The following is a 19,644-nucleotide window of genomic DNA, read 5'->3' as shown; positions in this document are numbered from 1 at the left end:
TCATTGAAGACCATTTGGGATTAGAAGATTTCTCATTTTTGCAGCAATTTTATCTACAGCAACCGTAGCAGTTTCCTAAGTACTACTGCTGTGTTTTACTAAGATATAGCTGTGTAGCAGAAAGATGGGGATCTGTTTACTGAGTCCCAAATACTATCCTCTTGGCCTGAAGAAACCATCTGGACAGAGGGAGAGAGCATTCTCCTATGGCAGAAGATGCAGCCAAACAACGGGAAAAGGAGTAGGCAGAAGAATGAGAGATCAACCAGCAACACACTGCTGTAACGCAAGCACAGGTTATTGAGAGAAGTATACTGCTGACACAGTCAAGCCTCCAAAAGAAGCAGCATTCCTAGAGACACAGAAGCTAGTAAATAAAACAGATCATGAATGATTTTCTGGCCTGCAGGCCAAAAATCAAGCCCTAGCTAAATTCTGATTAAATGTTCTCTTCTTCTTTCCCAGTAACGTGGTGGCACTCAAAATGCCAAGCAGGAATAATCACTGATACATGCTATCCTTCAAACTATGATCAAGATTTTCTGGAAGAACACAAATTAACATGGAACAAAGTAACACTGCGAAGTAAGCTAACAAACAGAACTGAATAACACACACCATTTTGCTTTTCTAATAAACCATTTGTGTTGGAACAATCAAAGTCCTCTTGGTATTTCTGATTTGTCCATACTGAGGAGAAAAAAAGGTAGAGGCAGATCATCTCAAAGCTTTCTGTGTCTCAAAGTTTCAACACCGCAGTACATCGGATTGCATCAATAGATTTAACAGTTTCAAAAGCTTGAAGCCCAGCCTGAATACAAGAAGTGAAGCATAATGATAACTCCAAAAACATAATTTTGTTAATAATGTTACTGTCAACACGAATGTCTGTACTGTATGAAAAGTAAAGTTAAATTCCTAGAGCTCTAGAAGAGGCCAGAATAATAAAAAAGAAAGGTTTAGCATTTTTTTGGATGAAGGTTGAACACTATCAAGGTTAGATTCAAATTATACTGCTTGTTTTTGTTGCCCATTGACCTCCCTTCCAACCCTCCCAAAACCCCAGAAAACTAATCCTTATAAAAAAGAGACGGAAAAAAAAATAATACTGCAAAGGAACAAAGGTAACTATAGAGCTGAGAACTGCTTTCAAAGAGCAAAACTGTATTTGAGTCGAAATTAATCTGAAAAGTAGTAAGAAGAAGGAAATACTACATCTCTCTTCAGGCTCTTATATTACTGGTGTATGTGTACATATGAACAAGCCCCCCAGGGAAAACTTTGCTTTGCCTCTCACTTTTAGTATTATTCTGTTCTTTTTTATGTTCTTCTTCCTACTTTTACCTGATCCATATCCCCTCATTCTTCTGGTTCCTTACTTACTTAATTTGCCTGTTCTTCTTGTCATTCATTTTTGGCTACTCTTGTCTTCGCTCATTTTTTCATTCATACCAATTAATTAACCATTTAATCATTCTGACCTTTCAAAGCTAAAGCCCACTGACCACTCAGATTATTTAATTGTGGAGCACTCACATGATGGGACTGTAGCCTACATGTGGTTATTCATATTTGTTATGAGAAAACTCTTCACTTTACACTGACAGAAATTCAGTGTTGCCCTGCAGTAACACRTGAGAATACACACATACTAACAACTGTCTGCCTGGGTGCCAACAGTTGGACTCAGAGCCATACGTAAGTATTTAGTAAATAAATATTGAAAGTAAATGGTCTGGCTTTTTTAACTACTTTTTCACTGCTCCTTAGATTCCAAAAGAGGTCATAGTTATAACTGAACTTTTTTTAAGATTTTTTTCACATTCAAACAGCTACAATAAAGCAACAATAGACTGTCATTTCTGATTTGGTAGATCTGAACATCTTTGCAATCAACTTAAAGGCTCACAAACAAAGGGGATAAAGAATGAGACAGAAGAAAACGTATTACAAACTGTTTTACACAAATAGCATCAACTGTACAAAGAACTCCCTACTGAATATTTAGTTCTGTCTCAGCTTAGATTCTTATTATTCCTCAAGTACCTGGAAAATTATAGATTCTGTTAAAACATGCCCCATTCTGTGCAAAATGTTTTAATGTATTTCTTTTCTTTGTACCATTAAAAATATGCCTACAAGTTACTGAAATTAGTCCTGCTGAAATGATCTTACCACTACTGATGAACAATTCTGCGAGCTGCTCCTTGGAGAAACCAGCATCCACTTCAACTTTAACTATTTCACATGAGGATCCTGCAGCCACTTGTTTTTGCTGTGTTGAAAATTTATAGATTTAATGAAATGATATATATTTCAATTTTCAAAGTAATGTATTTTACATGTTTGCGTTAATACCTTCATGCAGACTGCTATCTGATGTGCTATATAGTCTTGCAAACTTCCTTCTGGACCATGGAAGATGACATTACGGTATTGTTCAACCTACAGACAGACAATAAATTATACTTTAAAGTTCATAGATTTGGGCATTTTTTACCTAGATATCACAAAGAGCACCTAATGGAGGTCAAAATTGATAACTTTTACTACTGATAATCTTATATATTAGATTCAAAATACGCAGTTTTTGTATATCACAGTTTTGAAATATTTTCATAAAGGAAGATCCTACTTTATAAAACTATACAAAAAATATTGTATTATTATACCAATCATTAAAACTTGAAAAATTCAGGTATCAATGATGTGTTTAAGAGTCGCAAACAAGTATTTTCTGGATTTGGAATGAGACTAGATAAATCAGAATGACCTTAAAATCAACGAAGAGAGTAGTGTAAGTCACTGCTAAGGACTTAACATTATTTTCACCTTAACTTTCAACTTTATTTCCAGTTGAAACAGGATCATGTTATCAATACTGTAGAATAAAAATGGATTTCACTATCTTAACTATAAAATTACTTTAGCTATAAAAATTCAATACTTATGAGTAAGCAGTTAGAGAATACACTCCAGTCATTGCGCAACCGCACATTGCTGAATACAGCAGAAACCTACAGCACACAGCTGTTATTCTAACAACATAAAGTATTATCAAGACACAGCAGAATTTATGCAATTTTAAACTAAATCTCATTTGACTATCTATGTTAAAACTAATGATCTATGAAAGTTAAATCATGTTACCCAATTATATTTCCACTTTCAGATATTAAATATCTTGTAAGAATCACGGGTTTATACATAAAGCTGATAATAAAAATCAGGTCTCAACTATTTATATTAATGACTTATTCTAACTTACTTTTCCATCAAAAACTGGAATGAAATAATTTTGGAAAGAAGTAAGATATCACAGAGCTTTTAATATATTTTGCTAAGCAGTTCATCAGATGGCAGCTGTTTAAAGAAGAAAGTTAATGCCTTATAGAAGGAAGCTAGCTTAGTACTTACGAGGCGGAGGTAATTCTGAAGTGTCTGAAGATGGATCAGAGATGCATAAGTCACACTATTTAGACAGCCTTCTTGAGGTCCTTTAAAAGAGATAAGCAAGTAACTTTTTAAAAATTTTCATGTTTATGTGCATTTATGATACACACACGTGCTTCGCATACAGTATCTACTGTAACCTAGAACTACAGGCTATGCAAATTCAAATGGTGAAGAAATTAAAGGCACTCATCTAGTAACACAGATTCATGGTTATCTACGACATAATTAAAATGGATATTATTATATAATCAAAAGAGTATTAGGGCTTTTATATGCCAACATATTTTCTAGATTTTGTAGGCCCTTTTAAATCTAGTTAAATAATTTCATTAACCTGGTATATTTTTCAAGACCAAACAACACTAAAGAATAAAAAGAGTAGCAAATGATTCTCAAATTATATATCCATGAAACATTTAAATGTTCAAAATTGAAAATTAAAAATTGAAAATTACCCAACAAAAACACCGTAATATGCTCAGCTCTGTTCCTCTTCAAAAAGTCCCATGGTGGCTGGGAAAAAATCTGGCCTGTTGACCATGAAATGTTTCCTGTTTAAAACAAACAAACAAATAAATATTCATGGTATCCATACTCAAAGCCTATTCAATTGCCTGCAGAGATTGTGTACACCAATTGAACAAATAAATCAATACCATGTAGTAAATCATATGATTGATAATACTGATGTTTTCTGCTAATGAAGACAGAAGTTTAATAGGCTAGCTTGTAAGGAATATTTACATATAAAATATTTATATTTCACTTTAGATAAAACAAGAAAATATGGCCAGTCAAATATGAATTTTGTTTGTTTGTTTGAAGATGAGGCAAACGCAATTTCCAGTATCCTATGCAACTGCTAGTAGTTCCCAATGTTGGGCAGCTTTCTTATTATTTAGATTCTTTTTAAAGATGTTTCTGTTTTACCTTGATAAATGAAGCTACATAAACCAGGAGTTCTTTTGTTCAACCTACACTTAGGAAATTCAGTCAAGATTGACTGTATAGGTTTTAGTTTTCTGTTTAATTGGTCTTGTTTCACATATAATACAGATCCCTTCTCTGGAGTGCTGAATTGAGTAAAGGACTAATTAACGTAGGACCTCGTGGTCCCAGAGACAAAATTAAAATGCTTAATCCATTACACCACCCACACAGCTGAAACTAAGTAATATTTTTATGCAGGCAATGTTTTAAGTTGCATAGGTAGTATCTTTATTAGTGTAAGATTTAAAAGATCCAGAAGCCTAAAATATTTTTATCGAATTCTACTCTTTTACAGTAAATAGTACTTAAAGAATAAGCATCTTTGAGTATAAAAATGTTTTATTAAATGAATGTAGTCATGACAATACAGATCAAGCAACTATCACAAGTAGTTAAAAATATACTCAAAACTATGGAATAAGATTTCACAATTCATAGAAATCCTGATAAGTTTTGCTTTTCTTATTAAACCAATATAAATACCTAGTTTGACAGATAATATACTGCTTGCACTGAGGCCAATGCTGGATTCTGCAGCACTATTAAATGACAAGTCTTCTAGGCTCCTCCATCCATCAGAAGTAATTGCTTGAAAATGGTTTGTCACTGCCTGACACACTGCTTTTGAAAAATCATCCCATGATGTCTGTTTGCGTATATTTAAAGTGCATATTGTGTTTTCTGTATCGAATTCCTCTGTACCACAATGGGCTGGTTCAATGCCACTGACTGAAATCCTTATAGGTACATTAAGAGCATCTGTTAAAAAGAAAAYTAAAAATAAGAAAAACAGCAAACTGAAGAGAAACTCCAGAAAAGACCAATAAGATCTAATATTGCAAAGGAAAGCCATTACATAAGTCCTGCTATGGAAGAGTCAACATAAAAGCAGAGCATAGATCAATACCATAAAATCAGAGCAGTGATGAAAAACAAATATCAAAGTACCAATTATTACAATAAAAATGAGTATTATTATGTTAATTTAATAAGAAGTAAGACAAAACTTAAATAATCTTTGATATCTTCCTTGCAAATTATTTTTTTATAAATAAAAAGAGATAGTGTTTGATTTCTTAATGTTCAGTTTATTCTTGTTATGCATATTTTTAATCATCAATACACAAAGGAAATTTTTAGCTCCATATACAAGTGGAGAAGGCAGTTAGCCAAAACAAATATTTTTAAATAAGAAGTTAAACCAGAAAATTCACTTGGAAATGTATATTTAATTTGCTGTAGAATAAACAGAGAACATGTTAAAAGAAGGAAGTAGGAAAGTTACACACACATACTAGAAACATACTAGAAAACTGATTTAATGAAATTATTTTACGACCTGCTCTTTAAAAAATGGAATACAATGCCACAGAAGCATACTGAAATCTGTATGGATCATTTAGATGACTGAGTGAAAAATGAAAATGTCTTTCTAACTTTACTGCAAGAACAATACATTTCAGATATTATTCATGAAATACAAGATAAGTATGCTACAAAAAAATGATATCAGCTTATGCTGGACGATTCCAACATTATCTTAGTTTTGCTTTTTGAACTCAGAGGCCAAATCCCCAGCTGATACAACCCAATGAAGCTTTTCTGATATTAGAAAAGCTCTGGTTTAAACCCATCAGCCTACCAAGCTTACTCAAAAGCATGCTTCAGATGTGGCATTGTGAAAAATATATCAAAGGCTTGCCCTTCTGAAGGCTGGACCTCTGGGAAATGACTAACAACCATGAGAATTTTAGGGGGGATATCTATGGAAAAGCAGTCCCCTAGGACAAATTTAAAGTGTACAWGTAGGTGACCTCTACAGCATAGCTGGCAATCCAGTCCCCCAGTCCCCCAGACCTGTTGGAGCATCCTACTGCCCCACATGACTGCAATTCCTTACAGTGGAGATCTTACTGGATAATGATGGAGGCCCAGGAAGATGGGACCCCCAGTCTACCCAAAACACAGTCTTGGCTGGTGGAGGCATATACTTAGATCCAAAAGTGGAGTACCCAAGTTTCCAAAGATTAGATGTTGTGGGGGAGAAAAGCTAATTACAATTGCAGTGATGTAAACTACTGGTTTGACAAATGAAAGAAAAGGGAAATGGAGTCCAAAGGTGCTGACCTGGGGAACTGGATCCATTATCAGCCTGAACAGACAGATATTCTAAAGTATTAGGGCTGATGAAAATAGTACAAGCCTTAATTTAGCAGGCTACAAATTCAGCCTTCAGGAATTGGCTTCAGTCTGATAAAGAAGTAGAGCACAGAATAGAAGTTGCTAACAGAAATTGAGTTCTATTCACACCACACCTATGAGAAAACGGTAGGAACTCAGACCTCATGGCAACTGAAGAGGAATTCAGTACGAGTTCAGAAAGCTTCCCTGCCTTCCTGATAATCAATAAACTAGACTAGCCACAGGCTTACATCCCACAACATAAACCACAAAAAAATAGTGAATTATGAAGCGTACAAATCTACAAAGATAATAGTTCTGCCTATGCATAGGAACAGAAAATGTAGAACTTGTTAGTGGTTGGACAGATTTCTAATCCCAGAAATATACTGTCAAGACCTGGAATCAGCTAGCTCTATTCAATTTTGAGACACTACTTGGAAAAGATGAGGTGTTCCCTATGCCAAACTTACGTAGAAGAAGGAAGAAGACATATTCTGACAGAAGACTGGTCTTCTGGCAGAAGTTATTGATGCTGGAAAAAAGAAATAGTTTGATGTTTTCTCTAAGACTCATTTTGAAGAAAAAAACAAGCAATCTCCTCAACAATAAACAAGTGACAAATAAAATTGCTCTAAAAAAAATCAGATATGACTGGAATATTTTCTTAGTCAGAGGAAACACAACATCTACTCACCTAGTGATTTTTCTGTAACAATACGAAGAAAAGAATGAAGGTATAAGAGGATAATAGCTTCAGAAAAAATAATTACTAATATTAAATTCTGAAAGGATACAGATGTTTGGAAATGTGCACAAAATATGCCATCTTTTCAATAAAAATATAAATATGTAAGTCATTTAATGTCTTCACAAAGATTTTATCATGTATTTTTGCAAAATGTAGAATAATAACAACTTGCTACTTAAGTAAAAATACTTATTTGTAGTGACAAAAAATGGCAACTGCTTTTTTCATATTTCTCATTTGTGTCCCAAAAGCTCTTTATAAAAAACATTTTTATATAGTACTGATAGCAAGTATTACTTACTTAAGTTTTCTAGAAGATGTTTGCAATCATCAGTAGCAACATCATGCAGTGTTCGATTACACTTATCTTTTCTTTCAGCCTCTAGTCCACCATGGCTACAAAGGATTTCTAGACAGTTCTGCAAAGGTAAAAACTGTTTTATTCACTTGTCCATTTGTTGCATTAAACAAACAATTCTACCAATAGGCATTTAGACTCCTAATTGAAATTCTTACACATGCATTATTCAGCTCACAGAATTTCTGGTTACACGTGTTCAAAATGTTTCTCACAGAGTTGAAAACCAGGAGTAAAAATATTTTATGGCAGATCTGAAATTTTCAAACTAAGATTTTAAAAAAGCAGAACACATGCAGCCAGGCTTCTACAGTTTCAAAACATCAAAGTGCTGCTGAGATGAAATGAGCAATTCTTAACATTTGCCATTAGTTTAGGTATTCACAAAAGGAAACAGAAATCCAGCTAAACAATGTTTTGAAAATCTCTGCTTCAAGGTTCAAGTAATACTAAAAAGGCAATTTTAAAGCTTCATACAGACAAATTAATGAATCTATTCAGACTGCAATCTATAGACTCAATTTCACTTAGCAGTACACTAAGTATATTAGCAAATGTATGAGCTGCCATTATACTTGACATATGAGTGGTATACAGCAAAAGAACAATGATCCCTCTAAAATCACCTTACACGCTTCTTCTTTGGCAGGTAAATCTGAATGTCTGTAATAGCAGTAACAATGCAGTGAAATAACAATGGATTTATACTAAATTCAGAGCACAAACATTTAGAGGGTGCYTAGAAAATGATGCCCTTTTAAAATTCGAAGACTTAAGATGTACTGAAGAAAAGTAATATGCTTTAAAAATGCAAAAATTCATCACAGTTCATTAGAAACAAGCCATTAGCAGATAAATTTGGATTGGTAATACTGTGATACTAAAAAATAAAAAATAAGAAAACAATAATAATAATCAATAATAAAAAAGTTCCTCACAGACTAGCAAAACAACCCCTCCCAAATCTACATTTCAAATGTTGATTCATTTGCAATCAGAAGACTAATTAAATTCTGATTGTTAATGTTCATCCAACCAACAAGAATTCAGGTGGCCTACATGAATGCATCATCATTCTCAGACATGTCTTTCAAGAATAAAGATCTATATAAATAAAATCCACCATTACAAATGATACTAGTTAATACTATATTATTAACATTTGGGGTTAATCTTATCAGACCAGTCAAAGCTTGAAAAGACAGAGAAGCAGGTTATTAAAATCCTGATTCAGAACAGTGGCTTCTTGAAGGTTTGGCTGCTGCTCTCTATTTTGTAGCTGTTCTAACAGAAAGACTTGTTTCAATTTAAGCTATTTCCATGAGATGTAATTTTATCATATAGAGGATCCTGCACTTGTCAGATCTTTTCAAAAATCAGCTCACTAACTGTGCCAGAAGAAAAAAACTTATCTAGAAAAAAAAAAAAGCTGTTTTTTTTGTCAGGTTAGTAAATTAAAACTCTCTCTCAAATGGGTACAATGCAAGTATAGCAGAAGGGAGGAGACAGAACTGTGAGACTGAAAGTAGGGAAGTAATATGGGAAAAAAGAAGTGGGAAAGGACAGAGGAATGCTGTTTTCTCTGGAGATTAAGATTCTATGTTGGCTCTGCTGCCCTGGAAAGAGCAGCCAAGATGTCCTAGCATAATTTATCTGTAAAGAATGGCATCTGTCAGTCTTGGAAGATTATGCTGCAAGTGCTTAACACTGTTTACATGCAATGTATCATATACTGTCATCAGCAACATGCTACAGAAAGCACAGGTAAATGACTAGAGAACGGTTAACAGCACTTGAGGATGGCTATTACGCTTCTTTCAGCTTCTTAATGTCCCAGATGTCTCTCTTGATACATTTAATCAAAAACAATTAACTCAAGTCTCCACAACATTAAAACCAGCAATCTGCCAGCTATATATTGCCTTCATCATCTAARAGCATATCCTCAACCCTCAATAGAGACTTTAATAAACAGATGAGTAGCAATGTGCTCAGAAACTCAAAAATGTGAGTTATTAATGAAAGGTATACATGAATAGTCCCAGTCTCTGTGCCTTCACAGAGAACATCTAAGTAAAACCTCTCTTAGACAATAAATAATACAAAACTTTGCTTCAAAGTCGCAGAGGATTATGTTATTGCAGCAGGAAGCAGCATGTTCCCAAACATTTAGGAATTTGCAGGCAATAACAAATACCTTGAACTAAAGTGGGATGAATGAAGGTTATCTAAGTAAGTTTCTGTACCTGCCTAATAGACTGCTAAAAGATCACTGCCTAGGTTCCTAATGCAAAATGGTAAGTAAACAATGGCTAGTCCCTGATTAAAYGTAATGTAAACCGATTCTTAAATCTGTGGCTATTATCAATTTATCATAGTAAATTTATCTGAAAAAGCAAATATAACAATAGATATCAAATCAGGCATTTAATCAATATCCACTTTTAAAGTCTTGGGCTATATTTTCCTAAAATTGACTTTCTTCTGTGTTTAGAACCCTCCCTTTATCTTCTCTCTAGGGAACAGTCTCACAGTAAGATCTGACTGACAGCTGTCATAAAAAAATTTTTTTTCAACAATCCACACGAGAAATGTACAGCTTCTGATGTTAAACCCTTCAAGTAATATTCCACATCAGGAAATCTTCCAGTGTATAATCAGGAAGCCCTGTCAGGTCTTTCCACATGCTATTCGTGTGGAATGATAAAAACTTAAAAAGGCCTACTAAAAAGCCTGCCCAAAATAAGAAATTAAACAATGTATCCAACTCATAGCTATCTGACTCTACTATTCCTTCTTCCTCCATCAGTGTAAATTGTTCACAGTTAATATTTTTCTAATTTTAAGTGGAAACTATATCCATCTACTATTTGTATTAAACACAGGACAACCAATGAAAAGACATATAGGGTGGAATTCAGCTCAATTTTACTTTGAAAATTTGAATCTCAGGTAATCAACTTTTCTCTCTTTACAATTCCCCCCTCCTTCCCCAGGAAATAGGCATTTACAGAAGATGATTCATTTTGTGCACGCTGGATGCCCAGCTTCTGGGGTAAATGATCCATTGGAAGTACCTTTCTGTCTCCGCTAAATTAAACAAACTAGACAAACTTAGATTCTACACCTAATTTTTAGTTCTTCAAAGTTAGAAAAAAGTAGGATTTATCTTGCTTAAATTCCAGGTTTCTGGAATTTGTTCATATAGACTGACCTTAAAGCCTTTTGATGCTGCTATATGGGCAGCAGTCCAACCCTCTTTGTCAGCATGATTGATGAGATCTGCAGAAATAAGAGGCTTGGCTTTAGCACTGTAGTTGTCTTCTCTGTTCTCCAAATCAAAGTAGTCTAAATTAGGCTCTGCATCATTCAAAGAGGTCCCATTGTTTGGCTCTTCGTAGTACATAAGGAGCTTGAGACTGTCAACGTTACCGGAATCCACTGCTGCATGAATTGGTGTCCAGCCATCCTACCCCAAAAAAAGCAAAAAGCTCAATCACACCAAACACACAGAAAAATATTTACAGCAATTATATCAGTAATAAATTCATACGGAATACTGTGTTTGGAAATTAAAAAGATAGGCAACAGTCACATAATAATTTTTTAGGAAAACTGAGTTGCTTTTATGTGTATAGGGTGGAAGGAAGGAAAGAAAGGAGGAAAGGAAAGGAAGGAAATGTAGTACACTAATTTTAAAGTTTTCTCCAAGGACAGGGCACAGTAAACAGACTGCAAAATTTTTAGAGGAGTCTAAGTGATACAGAGCTGTATACACTGTTAAAAGTTTCCTTATCACATATCCAACTACCATGATTCTAACAATAAATAATTTGTTTTATGTGGTACAACTCAATTTGTCAGTCATATATTTTCATGTTTTTGACATCGTTACTTTCTCTCATTTCAAGTCAAATATATTTAAAAACAGTATAAATGAATCAAAAAAAAATCAGTGTAATAACAGGGGAGCAGAATGTATTGTGAAGTTACTATTTTTTGTGCTGTGTTTCTAGACAGCCAACATCAGACATTTATGGTCATGTTTACTRCAAATTTTTAAGAAACAATCTTCAGGAAACTCCCTGAAAAGAGCAATATCAAAATTTTAATTTGGAGACAGTCCTCCCTTCTTTTCCCTTCTTCGGCATGCACAATTTCTTTTGACTACATTCATCTGTGTGATATGAGAGACTTTACATATTGGCTGGCAAATTTGAGAGGATTTTTTTTGCCCTCAGGGACAAAGACGCACCCTTACATAAAAGGTGGAAGTAAAATCCCTATCTGCACCTCAGAGCAAGTAAAATGTATCAGTTCTATTCTCACGTGTGGAGCTGAAAAAGACCTGCAACAAACTACAGGCTCAAACTAGAATACATAAAATAAGMGGAAAGTAATGTAATTCAGGAGATTTTAGAGAAAATACACACTTTAAAATATAAAACTGCAAAATAYGATGAAAAGARCAAAACATTAATTTCAAATTATATGGTGTATCACAGCTTTAAAGACAACCCTGGATTAATATTTTAAATATTTCCTAGGTTTTCAGAGTTATTCAATACTATACAAGGTACTTTATCTTTACAAACTATTTTAACTTACGCTGGTTTTTACTGTTCGATCTGCTCCACCTTCCAACAACAGCTTAATACATTCATTATTTCCATTTTTACAGGCCAAGTACAAAGGTGTCTGTCCTCTTTCAGCAGCATGGTTAACATCAGCCTGATACATAATTAATAATTCTGCACACCTACAGGAAGTGATAAGGTAATAAAATTATCCTCTATCTGACATTCATTTGACTCTTTACCATTTACAATATCTATTTTTTTTAATATTGTATGAATTTTATAGATACAGATCTATTTTATCAATCCCATAGAAATAGGTATAATTTTATAATTAGGTTAATTTAAACACATAAATCTTAAACTGTTATAGATACATTTAAAAACTGTGAATTTAAAACATTTAATTTCACCATGCTGATAAAAACTTTTCATGACAGCTGCTTAAGAAAAACCTCCAGCTGAGTAAGAAAATAACATTTCTTTCCTGACCTCTGATATTTAAAATAGTTTTAAAAGGAAAAAAAGAAAAAGAAAAGAAAAAAAAACCCAGCAACTCCCATTCCTATCTTCAAACTCCTAAGAGTTTTGTTTCTTGGCCAGACTAGCTTTAGGTACCAGCAAGAGGGTTAATCACATATGGAAGTAAACTGGTAGAGACAACAAAACAGTTATGTCAGATGCCCGAATGGAAGCTATATCACTGTCACTGAAGGAAGGTTTGGGGTGCATTGGTTGCAGTTACTGGAATAAGGAAGATAGAAGAGAATAGGTGGAAATYTGAAGAGAGTTGGCGACCCATCAGGGACCAATATTTGGATCCAAGGTCCTGCACTTCCTCATGAGCCAGTAGCAGTAGGTCCAGTTTTCTTCCTGATTCTTATTCCAGCTTTGCCCTCTTTACCYTTCCCAAATCCAGCTTTTCAGAAACACTCAAGACTTTAGAAAAATCTTAATTCAGATCTATTCCCTTTACAATTCAGAGCAGGACTTTAAAGCAAGAATTCTGTCTTTCTGGTTCTATCTTTACCAGTCCACTCAAAGTGGAAGGATATCAACAAAAAAAGCCTGACAGCAATTATGCACTGCTGTATAATTACTTGTTAGGGGACCACACTAGAGCAAAGAGGATGACAAAGTACTTTAAAACACAAAAGGAGTAGGTAAGAAATTCCAGATGGAAAAAACACAAGTACAATTTAAAAAAAAATCTCATTTTAGCGAATTTTTTTATTTAGTCTGAATGTCGATCAAGTTTAAAATAAAATGACCAGTTTTAGAAAAGTGTAAAAGAGAGAACATTAATTTGAATGACTAAGCTGGACCTTCTGAAAATGACACTTCCATAAAACAACTGCAGATTGAGTTTCAAGTCTGCTATGTTAAAAATATCTATTTTGTCATTTTGCTTTGTACTCAAGCCATTGTACTGTATCATTTTAATAGGTTCTAAAAATCTAACCAATCTAATAAGGCTCTAAAGAAGCCTCTCTAATCACAAGTCTGTAAATAAAAAGCTTCACACAGACTTCATTGAATGTCCTGCAAGGGCTCCCTGGGGGACTGAATGATTCTGGAACGACTACGCTGAATTTCCAATCTCAAAGTCAGATAAGGTCTGTTGGCCTAGTCTGGCCAATGTGTGAAATGGTTTTGAAAGTTTCTGGTAACAGTATTTTCTGAAGTGCAGTTCATTGCTATCCTTAGTCCCAGAGTCTTATTGCTGCAGAAACACAAGTAACATAGACTGTGCAACTGGATAATCCAAAATGAAAAGATCATCCTATTGCCCCAAATTCTGCCCATAATAGAATTTTTCTGAGCCAGAACTCTGTAGTGATCAATGGGTCAAAAAGCCTAAAGCATTACCAAAGCATTTGTAGTCAGTGATACTTTCTTTTAGCCTTGTTTTTATTCTACATTTACCTTTATAATTTAGTTCACATTTAGTACATATAAAAATTGAAAGTAAGAAAAGTGCTTAGATATATCATATTACATAAGTAACTCTAAGGGAAAAAGAATGTAACAACATTACAGCAGAGCAGACTATATATAGCAAAGTGTTGTGAGGGTAAGTCAGCGAAAAAAATAGCTTGCCATTTAAATAAACACTTCCCCCAAGTTAGTTATTTTAGTGAGAAAATATGAAGACTATTTTTGGACACCTTGTTAAAGTCACAGCTAAATTTTACAGATTTTATGTAAAACATTTAATTAGATATATATTTTTGTGCTCAAAATACCTTCTGGGGATCTGCTACCTCTTGTTTAAAACAGTAAAAGGTATACTTTAGTTGATAAACTTGAAGTCCTGTAAGAAGTGGCAAGATGGTCCTTATATACTCATGGAAGATTATAAAAGGACAGGGACAAACTTTCCCATTGCTGGATGAGGGCCTATCGCTATACAATGGCACTGTAAGACTGTGACCCCTAGATGTTAATGTCTCAGAGAGAAATCCTTAGAAAAGCGTGAAATGCAGCATCAAAAGAATCCAAAGTTGAGAGAGAAGCAAAAATAAAGATACATAAAAAAAAATTTTTAATTCGGATTTCTAGTCAGACTGTTTAATATTTTTGAAACAGCTTTGTTCTGGTTAAGTGTGGTCTGGAAAAGGTTATCTAGAAGTTCCTTTGAACTTTCAGTTCTATTTTCTATGATTCCATGATATACAGTAAAGCAGCAAAAAGGACACAGTGCTAGCCTTTAGCTCCTTTAACTTAAAGAAAATGGAGGAAAAGGAGTCATCTGAATGAACTGCTGTTTACTAGTTCTCAGTATAAAGAGATAAAGAGATGACATGCTATCATAAAACACTGATTCTTTCTAAAATTAGCCATGAGCTTCAAAAAAAAATAGAGGGAAATTACTGTAACTACATTTCAAAGAATGTTCTTAGAAACCATTCTTTGACCTATATATAATTTTCTGTTTTTCAAACTTACTGATATGAAAAAAATTAAACTTTTAAAAAATCAGTTTCAACTTAAGTAATTTGATTCTATATCACACATTTGAATACCCAGATAAATGCTGTTATATCTCTGTATGATAAATCATAGTTCCCTATACTTAAAAAAATTAACGCAAAAATTATTTCTTTATATTGTTTGGGGACATGAAGAAAAAAATTCAAATCTAAGCTTGCCATGGAGACCAGTGTCACATTGTGGTTACAAAGAGTACACATGTTCAGCAAACTTAAAAGCTGCAGTTGGAAACGAAACAAACAGAAAATACTCAACCAGAATGGCATATAAATATGAGATTCAGTAGTTGCTTTCAAAAATGACAAGTGCATTTAAAGGAATTCACAGAGTGCACGCTGAAGTATATAATCTATAAAGAGAAAGTAAAACAGATAACAGCTGATGGGTAAAATCTTAARACTTCACTTACTTGACATGTCCCTGAGCAACTGCTGAACACAAGGGTGTAAAGCCATTTTTATCAGCAGCATCAACTTGTGCTTCTGCAGTCAGCAGCAATCTCACACAGTCTATAAATTGAGAATAAACATAGACTCATACAACAAAAGTRAGTGGTTATAACTACCCAAAGTTTAAAAACTGCTCAAGAGACATTAATTTTTGGAGCAACAGCAGCTAATCCTTTTGCCTATATACAGAACATACCTTTGCAAATTGCAGTAGAAGCTCTGGCTGGCAGGTGAGAGAAGCATGATTCCCTGGGGGCACCACTGCTCTACGTAAAAAGGGCCTGGGTCCCTACTGGGATCCATACACATATGTATTAATGGCAACCCTAAACTTACCGACACCAAGTTTAAGTACTTCCCAAGCTGGGAGTCTGAATTATCCAGCAGCCCCTAATGACAGCATAGTCCCACTAGTAGTCGCATGACATATCCCAAGCCACAGGGAAATGCTCGCAAGTTACATGCAGCTTGTACAACAGGCTGGCCACTCTTGTTTTAGGACCCTGATGTGGGACTGCAATAAGACAGACAGGCATACAAACTCCAGAGAAAACCCCCAAACCMCTCATGTTCCAAATGATTCCAAAATAACATGCTAAAAATAAAATCAGYCTGATCCCACCATTCTATAGCTAAATTAAGATAACTAATTGCACAGTAAGTAGAGTGCTTTTCATCCACAACAAACTGGAATATCACTTAACCCAAGTAAGTTTGAAGAAAATACTCAATTTGCTCCATATTAGAATTGGTTCTAGAGCAAAATAAAAATGTCTTCTGGAGTTAAAACTACTACTCTAAAAATAAGCTCAGCTAGACTCCCAATTATGAACTCCTGACCAGTTCTATGAGCAAGTTTAATGCTTTCTTTTCCAACACTGGCTAAGATCCTGGAGCCAAGCTTTGTCAGTGAAGCTTATCTCTAGAGATCAGAAACATGTATTTAGAATTATTCAGAAATCTGACTAATCTAACATATTTGCTCTTGTTACAATTCTTTCAAATATTACTGCAGATGTTGTGARTTGATTGAATGAGCAATTTAACATTAAAAGTAAGACTTTAAAACACTGGTATTGTAAATTAAGATTCTTAAATAAGTAACCTGATTTGAAATGGCATCTATTTATTAATGAGGACTCATTTGTTAGGATAAGCTATCCAGACTTCCTCTGAAAGATTTTTTAAGTCATAGCTCTCATTCAACTTTTGAATATTTCTACCTGTAGGACAACAGCAACTAAAATCAAATTAGACCTCAATCTTTTTGTAGCAGAAAAAATACTTTATTATAAATGATATCAACTGCTTTTTTTCTTTTTCCGTTGTTAATCCCTGTCTTAAAGTAAACAGTTACCTAAAACACAGATTCCTGCTTGACATCTTAAAATTTTTCTAAAGGTTTTTTGAATGATGTTGAATAAATTTTCTTCAAACAATTTCAGGTATTTGGCTAGACTACTGTTTAGTTTCTTCCCAAAACATCTGTTAGCCATGCAAAAGCAACAAAGAACACACAGAAGAAGACTACCTTTCCAGAAAGATACAGTTAATTTGCAATTAGTGATTAGCAGATCATTCAGGTAGTAGCTAATCTACCTTGCTTTTGATGAAAATCATTGTTCTGACCTGTCCTGTTCTCAGGGGCAGGTGCCAGCATGAAGAAATAACAGCTACTTTCATAAGGCATAGCATGCAAGCTAGTAAGCCCTGTGAGATCTGTCCTGGCACATTCAGTAGAGGAGCACTAATCTCCAAGAAGCTTGGGTCCTCTGGGTAGACTTTCAACTGGGCTTGAGAAAAGCATAGTTGGGGTAAATCCTGTCTCATTAACTGCCATTCACTGATGTCTGCCACAGAAAAAATCAGCAGTGGAGGGCACTGGGCAGAAGGGCAGGCACAAGAAAGGTACTGAGGTTGTCACAGAGTTAAAGGCCTTGGTCATAGCAAAAGGAAAACATGGGTATTTATTAGCACAAAAACCTGGAGACTTGAATATTCTTCACCAAAGCTGGGTGGCTAGCTCTTCAGAGTGCTGGCAAACACAGTGCAGATACATCTGGTGGCTCTGCAGAGCTGACTCCATGTAGCTCCATGTCTCAGCACCTCACCCCTTTCTACTTCCCACACTATGCCAGTTTTTCCCATCAACCATGCTGCCACAGCCTCCAAATAGAAGAGAATTGATTACACCACAAATACATATAATTAGCACAAAACTGAGCCCAAAAGATATTATTCTCTTCACATCTCTCAGTTTCAGGGGCTTTTATTATTTCATTCTCTTATTTCTCAGGTACCTCTTGCATGGCAGATGGTCAGGATTACCAACACAATGCAGATACACAGATATATTAGCTCAATGAACTACTGTAGAAATTATCAAGTAGGATAGATTATCAAGTAGGATATGCATAATAGATTGARGTGGCTCCTGCTCAGTCAAGATGCTCAGTTTCCCAGTGTTCAGTCAAACACAAAGAAAGTGTTTAGCATATATCTTTTATGGTGAAACTCTCCCTCTCAGACCTACAGAATAGGGGACAGTGCATGTGCAGGAAACAAAGAAGCTGCTATGAACTTTGCATGCTAGAAAAAACCCTCAGCTGCAACTCTCAAAGTGCAACCATTTACGAACAGGAAGGTTGTAGCCTTGCAACTAAAACTGACAAGGAAAGAATACCACGAGTGTTCTCTTTTCTTGTGTAACAGTCATTTTCCTCTACAGACTTGGCTTTGAGCATGCAACAGCTGCTGCTGTTGGTTATAGCGTACTCTACCTTTCCCTATTAATCTATGAATCTTAAGTACTGTATTTCAACTGAGTGCATGTGGAGAGCATGTGCTTTCCACCCTCTCCAGGGTCTCTGAAACACCATGTTTGTGTGTAAAGCGAGCTACTCACTACGCTGGCTCTTAATGAGTGTAGAGTTGCTCTTTTCTTTTGTCCAGCTCAGGAGTAATCAGAAAATCTAGTTAGTTGATTTATTGCATTTACAGGAGATAAGGGGGAGGGGATCACAGAAATCTCCATATATATAGTCACTAACTCCAGATAGAGAATGACCTCAACAAATGAAATTATGTTGCTATCACCCCTGGGACAAGTTTTCCTATTAAATCACCCACAGAAAGAAAGAAGGAAAACAATTGGTCAAAAGACAGTAACCTACTATTAAAAATACTACTTAACGCTATGAAAAACATGTACAATTAAATGATTCGTTTCCCTCTCAAAATCACTTCATTATCAACTCGCCTAAGTCTCAGTTTTGAAGAGCTGCATCTATCTAAACATTTTGGAATTAACCACAAGTACCAAAGAAAAGATTATAYACTAAAGTTAAGTACAAAAACCTTTCATTATTCAAAAATACTATAAACCCAACTGTTCAGGCTACTCTCAGTTTTCACATAAAGTATTTGAAGGGACATCAGAATGTGCAATTTTCTTATTCAGAATTCATATAATCTACTTATTTGCTGAGAATGTTATGAAATTTTGATTGTAAAACTAAGTATTTTTCATAAGCTGTCAACTATAAATAGAAGTTCAAAGCTAAGATCATGCTAATATATTCTTAATCTGAAAAGTAAAAGATACCAAACAATTACAGGATGCAAATGTATATGTTTGTTAGTACGACTGTGTTTTCATACGTTTCTTAAGTGCCTCTGTTATTTGAAATTCTGACAATAAAACAAGCAACCAAACTGCCTTTGCTGTCAATAACAGCTTCTTAGTAATTGTAATTGAAAATCAGGGTATTTGCTTGGAAACATATCGGAATGCAAGATGAGAACAGAAGAACTTGGCCAAGTTCAGTTCTTCCACACACACCACTGATGATAAATAGACTTAAGTCACTTAAGTCTAGAAGAACCTGC

General features: G+C 34.6%; 1 protein-coding gene across 2 annotated transcripts in view; it reads right to left on the bottom strand.

The window, feature by feature from the left end:
* The window catches only part of CTTNBP2 (cortactin binding protein 2), a 91,256-nt gene that overhangs the window by 18,350 nt on the left and 53,262 nt on the right, over positions 1–19,644 (bottom strand). For both annotated transcript variants that reach the window (XM_085307085.1, XM_085307086.1), the window contains exons 6-14: positions 15,717–15,816; positions 12,345–12,495; positions 10,951–11,205; positions 7,680–7,797; positions 4,930–5,205; positions 3,912–4,007; positions 3,418–3,497; positions 2,359–2,445; positions 2,176–2,275 (exon numbers count right to left, since the gene is read on the bottom strand). In XM_085307085.1, the coding sequence (XP_085163211.1) occupies positions 2,176–2,275; positions 2,359–2,445; positions 3,418–3,497; positions 3,912–4,007; positions 4,930–5,205; positions 7,680–7,797; positions 10,951–11,205; positions 12,345–12,495; positions 15,717–15,816 (1,263 nt within the window). The remainder of the gene's footprint in view (positions 1–2,175; positions 2,276–2,358; positions 2,446–3,417; positions 3,498–3,911; positions 4,008–4,929; positions 5,206–7,679; positions 7,798–10,950; positions 11,206–12,344; positions 12,496–15,716; positions 15,817–19,644) is intronic.

This window comes from Rhea americana, unplaced genomic scaffold (genome assembly GCF_003343005.1).
Source record: "Rhea americana isolate MKP2758 unplaced genomic scaffold, rheAme1 scaffold_252, whole genome shotgun sequence".
In the NCBI taxonomy this organism is placed as follows: domain Eukaryota; kingdom Metazoa; phylum Chordata; class Aves; order Rheiformes; family Rheidae; genus Rhea; species Rhea americana.
The sequence above is the reverse complement of the archived record's forward strand: the minus strand, read 5'-3'. Positions and strand labels throughout refer to the sequence as shown.